This window comes from Ischnura elegans, chromosome 12 (assembly GCF_921293095.1).
Source record: "Ischnura elegans chromosome 12, ioIscEleg1.1, whole genome shotgun sequence".
In the NCBI taxonomy this organism is placed as follows: Eukaryota; Metazoa; Arthropoda; class Insecta; order Odonata; family Coenagrionidae; genus Ischnura; species Ischnura elegans.
In genome coordinates, this window is record NC_060257.1 from 41,549,135 (window position 1) to 41,561,162 (window position 12,028).

At 37.1% G+C, this 12,028-nt stretch overlaps 1 protein-coding gene across 4 annotated transcripts in view; it reads left to right on the forward strand.

The window, feature by feature from the left end:
- The window catches only part of LOC124169074 (annexin B10-like), a 48,748-nt gene extending 41,451 nt beyond the window's left edge, over positions 1-7,297 (forward strand). For 2 of the 4 annotated variants that reach the window (XM_046547546.1, XM_046547548.1), the window contains exons 6-9: positions 698-767; positions 4,168-4,341; positions 5,970-6,151; positions 6,952-7,297. In XM_046547546.1, the coding sequence (XP_046403502.1) occupies positions 698-767; positions 4,168-4,341; positions 5,970-6,151; positions 6,952-7,008 (483 nt within the window). In that variant the 3' untranslated portion in view covers positions 7,009-7,297. Of the gene's footprint in view, positions 1-697; positions 768-2,766; positions 2,834-4,167; positions 4,342-5,969; positions 6,152-6,951 lie in introns of all 4 variants that reach the window. The other 2 variants (XM_046547547.1, XM_046547549.1) reach the window with 1 other exon arrangement.
- Positions 7,298-12,028: the final 4,731 nt, after the last annotated feature.

Genomic DNA, 12,028 nt, shown 5'->3' on the forward strand with positions numbered 1-12,028 from the left:
TAAGTATACATATGCCTACGTAAAGATTCAGTGATTTGCATGCACCCCTTTTTTACAACAAAATAGTGCCCCCCCCTACAATTATATGCATTTACCTCCAAAACGATAAAATTGCAGTTTTACCCCTTGGCTCCTAGGGTTCTCATATATGACTTCCTAACCTTAATAATGCTGTACCAGTTGCGTAGTGAGAGTGAAGGTCTGGATATCCTCCGAAATATAAAAAACGCAGTTAATTTTTTTCGTAAAACAAAATATAATATTTAAAAATCATGGATTTACAAAATATTTCTTTGAAAAATGAAGTTTTTTCGATTATGGAAAGTTTTAAAATTAGTTTAAAACTCTATACTTTGAACCCTGTTTTTCAAAAATGTTCCCCCCTGGTTTTGGACCCCCCCTAACAAAATTCATGGCTCCTTCTCTGTGCTGTACATTTCCGATTGGCAGTCAACAGGTTAAGTGAAACACGTACTCTGTAGTTGTGGTCACCATATGGCTGAATCTATCTTTAAAATATGCACGCTCATTATAATTTTCTGCTTATTGGTGCTTTGCTTCTTCTCTCTTACCTAACCTTCTCCATGTCCACACAATACCCCTTATTCATGCTCACTTGAAATTACGATGCACAAAACGTGCACCTGATTTCCCCCTCCTGAAATTTCCCCAAAATGGCATTTTCCAAACCCGACAGGGTGTGAGGAACGAGCATTCCTATGATCCGAGCACAGCTGCAGAGAAGGCACAGCAGCTATACGATGCCGGTAAGGAACTATAGAACTACGGAAAGTGGGACAAGTTGTGCACAAACTGGAAAGTCTTTACTTCCAAAGTCATATAAATTCGAGAAAATTCATACTGTTCATCATCATTATGGATCAGGAATATGGCAATATGAAGTCTATTTTGTGAAGAAATGCTATTAATGTTAATTAGTGTTTTATATTGTAGTTTTCAATATTTATTCAGCAATGCTGATTTTTACAAGTGAAAACATCAATGATTAGTGTAACTCTAGCCCAAATGACCCCCTTACCATGCCTTAGTGTAATGGTGATTGATTTCACTGATGCCAAATAAATGCAAGAACTCCTTGCCAACTGTAGAGTCAATGTTATCTTTACCAAGAATATAGATTATCTGAATTGGATTTAGTATTGCTGTGAATTAATGCTGTGAAACACAGCTTTTAAAAACACAAATTGAATACAAATTGTTTAAAAAATTAATTCACCATGGCAGTACTCTATATGCAGGTTGGTCTATTTTTTCATTGAAGGTAACATTGATTTTTTTGGGCATTTCCATTAAATGCAGTGTATAATGTACATCAGCAAAATCAGTCACCTCTGTACCGTGAATGGGGTCATTTGGTTTTATGATAGACTATGTTTCATATGTTTATGATAAAAAAATTATTTTTGGCTGGAAAATAGCTGGAAATTTATTAGCACTGCTTGAATTAACATTAATTGCTCTTCATCAAAAAACAGGTCTCAAATTGCATTTCTCAACTAAAATTTCAGTTGCTATCTTTTTATATTTCTAAATATCATCATTTATTGCTGTGACAGTCAGCAGATCCTATAGGCATAACCCTATTCAAATATCCTCTTTTCAGTCTACCATTTCTTTTTATCACTGATGGACTTCCTGTTTGTGCACAACTGTTTTCTTTTACTGAGAAACTACAATAAATGGTGTGTGTGGTAATCCTTAATACATATTTGGTTGGTAAATGGTACAAGATTCGTCATGTGTGTATATATGAAGTTGGTACAGCAGGATTACTCCTATGCATAATTATATTGTAAAGTTCTGCTACAATTTGCTTACTACTTTATGCATTAATACCATAATAACCCACCTTGATCAAGCTAGCAAAGCATTTCAGCTGACATGCAAAAACAAAGCTAATATTTTCTTTTCTATCCAAGCTTACTGCATCATGGAAGGCTAGTAGGGTTTCCCATGGAATTAATTGTATAATTGCTGAAGACAATTTGGAACTTGAGTTTTTTTTGTCCTGAAAGGTGATGAGAAGCTAGTGAAATTCATTGGCAATCCGGCATATTCTGTCCTCTCTAACTGCCTTATTGACTCCTACGAATCTTTGTCGATGGAATACTCCTAAGTGTTAGCTTCCAGGCACTGTTGAGTGAAGTATCCTATGTCATAATGTAAGTTTCACTCTTTGAGCTAGATCTTGATGAATTTTTCTGTCATTCTATCTCGGAAATATATCTCACAAGTCAGAATCTTCCTCTCCCACTTAATTGATGGCCTAATCCATGATCAGCTATCCACATTATTTACCATGCCAATGTATCATTTTAGGACTAAAGCACTTAATTAAATTGAAATTGTCATGGCATTTAATTCGGTTTATTAAAATTTTGGTTCCAAAATTCCACTCGTCCACAACACACTCTGTAAGTCATTTTTAATATGGCACAAAATCTTTACTTGTCTCAATATTTGTTTCTTATTTTTGCTTGATAGCTATATGTAAATACTTTGCACAAAAAATGTAACCTTGGTCTTTCTACTGGAAGAATTAGAACTCTGTTAATATATTTTTTCCCAAAATATCTTGATCTCCTTGCTAAGATGCTGCAGCTGAGTGGTTTGCTATGCCTTGATCAACTCTAAACTAACACAGTAAGTTATAAAAAGTTAGGAAAGAATGGCAGTTGTTGGTAGAAATGCTCATGGTATTTGCCAGAAAAGAATTTTAGGAGAAGGTTTGTGTGACACTTGCAGGAACCAAGGCCGCTGACATGTGATCGAGCTGCAGCCCATGAGACGGCACAGGGTCTTGTTGATGCAGGCATGTACTTCCATTCACGGAATTGTAGTTTATAACTATGCATTTAATCCAAGTACATACATATTTCTTTCTACCCAATGGCAAAAATGATGAGCACCTAATGAATGATCCTATGGAAAGGCTTTTCTTATCTCTGCACCACTATAGTTTTGCATACATGGTCTCATTTTATTTTTTTACGAACTTAATGATTTAACCTCTTATCAGACACATGGAATGGCTAATTGCCTGAGAGGGCTTTCATGGCAATAATAATTTTTTCTGCCCATATCTTAATTATTTGCTTAATACGTGCTAAATAATTTTGAACTATGCAGAACTCATAACAATTTTAAGTTGAAATTTTCCAAATATGTTGTTGATTATTGAAGTTAATGGGGGTATCTAATTTAATTATAATGTCTTAATGCTGGATTAAATATGATCCCAGCAATTGAAATCTGAAAGAAGTGTCTGCCAAGGAATGTTGTCTTAGTTGGAGACAATATTAAAATGCTTAATGAGGTAGGTAAAGGTACATCACATTATCATAGTTGGTCTATAATGTGCTCCCTACAATTATTGAACCTTCATTGCCATTTTTCATTTCTAAATCTGTACTTCTCGTAAGATATAATCACAGCTATTTCTAAGAATTGGAATATAGGCAACTGGGCAAATTATATAATACATATCTTGCAGTTGCATTACATATGTATATCTTTTTAAAGAGCTACATTTAACTTTTAGGATCTTTTCAAGTACCTATGTAATCAATTGCAACACACTTATTTTCTTATGGGAGTTGTACCTTCTTCCAAGATCTTTGAAAGTGATCAAAGGTGCTAAAAATTGGGTCAGGTGGGAGTTGTGAGTGTAAAATTAAAAAGTCACTGCTTCCATTTTTTATATGATAGGCAGTTTCCATTTTCATCTTGCTATTGTTAGTACTTTGCTAAAAATCAAAATTTTTGCAGATGCTACAATTTTTTTGTGGACAGTATCATTCTATGCCTCACAAAATCTAAGGTGCATGGCTTATAGGAATGGGTTTTCATGGTACTACGAATGGTGCTTTCTCAGATGGCAAACTGTATCGTCATCTGCAGTATCACTATGTTTTAAAACCTGATTAAAAAGAAACAAATTTTTCATTAGTGTACTTTCACTCCCTTAATTTGGAGAGCTTTAATTGTGGTATCAATTTAGATCAGAATGTAGTGACAGTTCAAAGGATAAATATGTAAATAGTTGACATGAGAGAGGTCTGAGAAATGTAAGCATGTAGCCAATGGCATGATTACTCCTGTTGCTTTTATTAAGTTTGTGAAATAACCATTGTTTCTGGCTCTTAGGTGAGGCAAAATTCGGTACGGATGAGGAAGTTTTCAACAGGATTTTGACTCATGAAAGCATTCCACAGCTGAGACTCATTTTTGAGGAGTACAAGAACATTTGTGGGAGAACGATTGAGCAAACCTTGAGGGATGAGATGTCTGGAGAACTCCTTGATGGTTTACTGGCAATTGGTGAGTAAAGCAATCCTTTTTGTGGGTATTATTGACAATAAGGTAAAGAGAAAACATTTTTTATTGAAGAAACTGGAAACACGAAAAATGAAAATGAACGGTTAATGAACAGTGAAGGGGTTATGGCATACTCCGGTAATTAACCTCACTTCAATAAAGTAAACAAAAGTAAATTCGACCACGTTTATTGCGATGGTAAGCGATACACTTGCTCAATGTCTCTCTCGCGCGATAGTCCTTCTCTGTTGCCGTTTCGTCAGCGTCTCTTACCGTACAGCGCCTTACTGGCACTCGGTACTCGGTTCCGCGTACCCTGGTGGCGGCAGAAGGGACCTCAGAGTCACAGGGCAATGACCTCAGCCAGGTGGCTGGCCTTGGTGACGGCGCTTGAAATTAAGAGCTCCGCCACAAACAGCATTGACCAAAAAGTGCATGATGTGGGTGGAAATGATACATATCAATATTCTTTTATCATACTATCAATTAACATCAATATGCAGTTAGTTTCCTTTTTTAAAAACTTTTCATTTCCGATCTTATTATGACCCTTATTATTTGGTTGGGAAGATTGAATAGCCTTCAATCCCAGCGAAGATCCTTCAGCAGGCATGTATATAACTCATTATGTTAAATTTCTTTTCACCTTGTTGAATGGGAATACATATGGTGGATTGTATGTAACAGCTATAGCCTCAATATTTTTAGGATTGGAAGCCAGCATATTGCCAGAAAATTGCTTCCGGGGGAGCTTGGGTGATGTGCGGGTTGCCTGTACTGATATTTTGGTTAATTCACATGCTTCTCAGAAAAGCATTGGTAGATTTCATTTGCGTTAAGCGGAAAATAAAATTCATTGTATTTTATTTGCAGATATTGCAAAATGTGATTGCATACGTGTATCGATTAACCCACTTGCATCCACAAGCGTACTGGTACGCAGCCCGAAGCTGGCCGCAAACAACACAAGTGCACCGGTGCACAGAATGCATTGTGATATCTATCAGTTGATTCTGCAGCTATCTTACGAGTTTTTTTTTTTAAGTTTTTGGCCAGATATAGTGTACCTAATAGCAGCTTATATCTGGTGGTTATTTAGAATTTTTTTTCCATTGTCAATCGCCCTAGAAATACTTTTCTAACTTGCAGATTTTATTCGCCTGAAAACAGATGGATTTAACCCATCAGTGCCCAAAGTTTTTTTAATTCACACATATTTCACTTTTTAAAAAAAGATACGTATGAGCTCAACACAATGAACACAATTCAAACTGACTGAATAATTGAGGAAACCTTCTACTAAGTATGAGCACCGAAATGTATGCTAAAATTCATATATTAAATGCATTGCAGGAGTATTAGCACAGCAATGCACTGTGTGCCATATGGCACCCGTGGGCGTTGACAGGTTAAATCAGATGGTCGATTTAAATCCTAGCTAGGATGGTTATGAATGTGGTTATAGTGTCAGAGGACAGGTACCCCAGTGCTACTGGTCTCCTCAGCAGATGTACTGCATGTGGTTACAACAAAGGAAAAAATTTTTTTTGGGATGTAAAGAATTAAAGCATATTAGTTTAACATGGTCAGCTGTTTGCAAGTCTAATTTTTTTAAATTCTCTTATTTACAGTGGAGTGTGTGCAGAGTCCTACAACTTTCTTTGCCAAGCGCCTGTATGACGCAATGTGTGGAGCTGGAACAAAGGACTCAACCCTTATTCGAATCGTAGTCAGTCGATGCGAAATTGATTTGGGTAACATCAAGAAAGAATTTGAAAAGCTGTACGATAAGACCCTGGAAAGTATGGTTAAGGTAAGAAACAATGTCTTTGTCTTATGAAATTATAATTTTAAGTGTCAAAATAATCAAGTTACATGCAAAGTTGAAGATTCACCAGATTATATGCATATACAAGACAATGATATCTCATGATATAAAAGAGTTACTTTAGGGTCTTTGAGGACTCATTTGCATGTTTTTGTTTGAATGTGTTAACTCATTGAGTGCCACGTAGATCATCGGTGATGGACTCCGAGCTTTCCGTTCAGTTCCATTCGCCGGTGACTGACAGTATAAAATATGATAATAAAGGTAAAAAATGAACATTTTTTCAGAAAACTTTAATGGATTTTATTAAAACAAGGTAAACATAAAAATGGTTGTTCCTTGCAGGTGTCACAAAATGTTATAACCTGTTAGTTCAAATTTCATTCTATTTTTCTGTCACTCTGTGCTGTATTTTCTTCATATCATGAGCAGCAATATTTTTGCACTTCTGAAACTCGGCCAGGTATTGTCTGCAGATTGTGTCGTTTTTTACTGGTTTCAATGCTGCTGGCCCTAATGCATTTGAAAATTTCCAATGAGTAAATTTAAGTTGCCAGTATTGCGCTTGCCATTGCTGTACCACGATACCTGCGCGCGCTGTCTGACGGGGAAGTCGCTATAAAATAGCATGGCACTCAACGTGCTAAATACATAATTACCCCAGCAAAAACTTTTTCCATTGTATTTTGGGTAAATTTCCCCATTTCCTAGATCCATCTGTGTTTTCCATGCACAATTATTCAGTAATCTTTTATGACTAATTGAATTTTATTTCTCTCTTTCAGGGTGAAACCTCAGGAGATTACAAGCATGCGCTCGTCGCCTTGATTGGTGGACCTTGAGTGGTTTTAATGTTGAGAAGCTCTATTTTTAGTGTGCTTCCTCTTTGCTGTGCCTTCAAATTTATTTTTACACAAAGCTTTTCTGGTACCTGAGCTCTTTAGAAGGCATTTGAAACATCTATTGTTTGTTTTTAAAGGAATTAAAATTTTTTGAGAATATATGTACCAATAGATTTACATTTCCAACGTAAAGTGCAATCAAAGATTTGCTTATTAGCCTCATTAGGCTTTTATAATTGTTGTTTTTTTAATTTCAATAAAATATATATGTATTATGTAACTGTGTAAATTGGATTTCATTACTCCCTTGAAGCACCTAAGGTAATTTGACAGAGGAGTGTGTGACATCGAATAAATTCCTGCTAAACCCTATTATGTGGTACTGTGAAGAACTTTTTCATCATGGTTGGCTTTAAAATAGGCTATAGCATGACTGGTATATTAGTAGGTATTGAAATAGATGAATAAATTCTATATTAAATGCTTTAATTTATTGAAATGAATATCATACATACAGTATCATATAAGAATCTTGATGCATACTTTAAAATTCAATATATTCGCCCGTGGCATTGGCTGTCTCAATCAGCCAGGTACAGTCGGATCCGGATTTAACGTCTTCGCATTTAACGTTTTTCCGCATTTAGCGTTTAGTTTTTGCGGTCCCGATTCATTCCCTATTAGGTCAATGTAAAAATTATCCGTATTTAGTGTTTCCGCATTTTGCGTTTTTCCGCATTTATGGTCGTAAAAATTTTTCCCGCACAAGATTTTTTCGCCCGATTTAACGTTTTTTCATGACGGCTCATGCAAAATCTTCGAATTTCTGCTCATCGACAAGAAGTCTCTCATGAAAGTTTACCGAGAGTCATTAGAATCTACCGGGGAACGCTCCTTCAACTGCTTTCTTCCGCGAATGCAGCGCTGGGACCTTCAACTCGCAAGCTGGGTGATTTGTCCTCTCGTAATGTTTCGCTCCCCTTCTGATCCAAACACACCAAACACTTTTTGTATCAGATCCGATCTAATAGAGCTAAGTCATCCCTTGATAACCTCTAACTACCTTATCCTTCACTTCGTGAACTTCGATGATACGTGACGACTGATGACACGAGTTATCATCCGAGGGCCGCTACAATGATGGTTTCCTCGTAATGTTTTCAATTGACGGCTTATGCCCCTTTCTACTCTACTCTCTACGGGCAGTCCATTGTTAGCCCAATATTTTTCCAGTCAGCTACTTTCTCTTTTCATAAGAGGCTCGATATCATTTGCGCAGTTCACTAGAAGATTATTTTTATAATCCATTCCAAGGTCATTTTCCACGGAGGAACAGCGAAAGAACCGAGGAAGTGTTTCCCCTGTCATGATCGTGAGTGAAAACATTCTTTCCTAACGGAACAACATTATTTTACATCGTAATTTAGATATCCCGGAGCCTAGATACCAACATGCGGCTGGTTGATATCGCTGTCGATTCAAAGATCTGGTGCTATTTTATGTCTAAAGAGAATGACAATCGGAGTTTTGACAATGAGCCTCCTGAGCGCACATTTTGGATTTCGAGGTCATCCAAAAAAGGAGAATCTTTTTTCTAGTATGCGTACAAGTCGATGGTGATTCAACTCGATGATAACACCAGATTCGTTGTCATATATCCGCGGCCTCATGCAGGTCAAATGGAGCCCGGAGAAGTTGCTTACGCGGCGCGCTGATCACCTTGACTCCGACTCACCATGTTTCTCGGCTGTCCTCGGCATGTCCATGACTCTAAATAAATCGCTCATGCTGGAAAAAAAATCACCATATATCACGGTAAAATAGATGAGCGCGGAAAAATACGAAAATCTAGCAGGAATCCCTTGGTGCTTGACTGCGACACCATAACTCGGACGAAATTGCCAAAACTGCAGAGGCACTGACAATTTTTCAGATGAAATCCAGTTCTGTTGAAGATTAAACCTTTTAACTTAACACAGTTTAGCTAATCGTTATTCAAGGTCCAACCAAATTTTATTAAAAGCTGCCGAGAAACATGGTGAGTCGGAGTCAAGGTGATCAGCGCGCCGCGTAAGCAACTTCTCCGGGCTCCATTCGACCTGCATGAGGCCGCGGATATATAACAACGAATCTGGTGTTATCATCGAGTTGAATCACCATCGACTTGTACGCATACTAGAAAAAAGATTCTCCTTTATTTGGATGACCTCGAAATCCAAAATGTGCGCACAGGAGGCTCATAAATCGCTCGTTTCGCCGAGGCAACAGAAAACGTTAAATTGGCAAAATTCCAGAAAACCTTCCTTTTCCTATATATTCGGTAGTTAATAATTCGGGATTAGCGATCTTCTGCTGTCCCTTTATTTCACTCATCTTTACTGATGCAATGACGATTTTTCGAGTACCTACTTACACCTTTTTTTATTATATTAGAAATGCCATAGTCACTACATGTCACTTTTACAGAAAAAAATTTAAAATTTCTTCGAGTCCACTGAAATATGCGTAAAATGGAATCACTAATTTCCATAATAATATTCCGTGTGGGAATGCTTTTAAGTTGATGAATATTATAATTTTCTCAAAATATTTCATTGAAACAATTGTCATCCTCTCATTACTTATTTTTACTACCCATTTTTTAGCTGATTCCTGAAAAGTATTATCCAACCTTAATTGGGCAAAGAACATTTAATCAATGAATTTGTTGCTGCATTTAGCACCTTTTAGTTACTTAAAATAATATTTTTTATCCATAAAAAGCCATTCCAATCATTACAGGCCCTAAAACCTGAAAAAAATGGCAGGTCCTCATTTAGTGTTTTTCCGCATTTAGTGTTTTAAATTTTGTCCCCGCTGAAAAACCTTAAATCAGGATTCTACTGTATATATTTTATAATATCTAGTAGTATACCAGCCACTCTGTATATCCTAAAATTGAAAAATATGGGTCTCTGTATTCTTCAAACATGTTCATATTCAAGAACTATAAAAGAAAATGGGGAAGCAGCCTTGCTAAATACATCTGTATACATATATGTTACTATATATAATATATACATACATATAACTATAGTTACGTACAAGCCATCCACTCTGGAAGGGAAAACTTACCAATGAGCCCACAACCTTTTTTTGTCAGGAGGAGCAGAGGAATTAAAAGACCATTATGATCCCCTCCTATGAAACTCTATCCAAGGTTCTACGCTGAGGACCCCACCCACCAAAGAATGGATTAGCAGTATTTCAGATAATTTGGCAAAATTATTTCATTGGTCAAAATCTATGTAACAATTACAAAAAGAATTTTGTTCGTAATTTTATGTTCAACTTGATAGCAAACATCATGGAAAGTGGTTGATATTTATCTATATTGGTTTAAACTCTTTTGCGCATCCAGTCATAAGAGCATATTGAGAGGATGATGAGAGGACAGGTGGGTACCTCAAGGGAATGGAATGAGACCCCTAACAAGCCAGGGAGTGATTATATGAGGGTGTGTTGAAAAGTAAGGTCTCCAACTTCCTTTACATGGCCATGTAGTCTCTGTGTAGCAGTTGTTAAGGACGAAGCTCCCGCTTAGCTCGTGCCGCCAGGTGTGATCATGCTAAGTTATTCAATTTTTGAAAGCGAAAATGTTTTCCCCGATACAAATTCTTCTCCAGTTAGTGGAAGTATATGGTAAGAAGTGTACGACATCAAAAACATGTAGAAATGGTGCCAGGAATTTTCTAATGGACGGGAAAATGTCCATGATGAGCACCGGTCAGGGAGGCCAAGTTTGCCAGAATCAATGGCGGCTTGAATTGATGACGGGGAGCGCAATAACTGGGGAATAACCCTTCATGAGATAAAGGAAGGTCTAAATGAAGAGTGTGGCAACTTCTCCGTGCAGAATATTGTGTTGGAGGTCCTTGGTTGCAACACATGATGTCTGCCAGGTGGGTCTATGAGCAACTCATTGATGGACACAAAAAAAGCACGTCCACATGTGTCACATCAAACGACCTCCATAACAATGAATTCCGCTAGGAATATCTTCAATCACTATCTATACCGCCCAAAAGTCGCCCCCCTTGAGGGACTACTACCTTACCCTCCCCCCCCCCCCCCCCCCCCCCCAAAATAGCAAAATTCTCAGCCTTTCCAATGATACACGCAAAGTTGAGAATAAATTTATGTTCCATTTTTAAGAAATAGGAGACCTTACTTTTCAAAACCCCCTCGTAGTTTGGGTGATAAAGGAGGGTTTTCATTTGTCCCATTCATCAAAGAAGAAGTCAATGCCTTAAACACATGCAAGGCTCAGGAGATTGGGGAAGAAGAAATGGTCAAATGCTCTTCTACGTTTTTACTCGAAGTTACTACTATGCGAATACATGAATGTTTCCTGCAGCTGAAGGGCCCTTAAGATTGCATCTAAATAAGGTGCACTTAGTGTATGGTACAGGTGGCCCAATCCCTGTATTTGAGTTTAAACCAGCAGCACTGTCAGTTAGATGGGATTTTAAGACAAGGTCCCCTTGGGGTCTGTCATTAATAATTGCCTACTACTAAACTACACACTTCTTGATTTCTGAGTCTGAAATTTTCCTCCCTAGGGCATTGCCAGAAACATTTTTCAAGGGGCTGAGTGAGAGTTCACCTAAGAATATTTTCCCAAGTGATGAGTGATGGCTATAAGTTAAAATAAAATATTGGCGAACCAAAATAATGGATTTGAATGAAAGCATTTACTTTTTCAAATGCCGGCTATCTTTTTAGTCAAGGTATAAGGTATCAATTTTCTTACCATGAAATGTTGCTTTTTCCCTGTAACCATCATTATAAATGAGTTCATTTAGATGTGTCTTTAATGGTGTATTTGAGATTCAGAGGAGTTTTGAAGGTGTTTTTAATTCAGAAGATGCTAGCTCAATAGGATTTGCACCCATACTTTATTTATTTACAATAAGTTTTTGCCTAAAAATGCGTTACCAGCATGTATCACATCATTGGGGTAAAAAATTATTAAACTGAT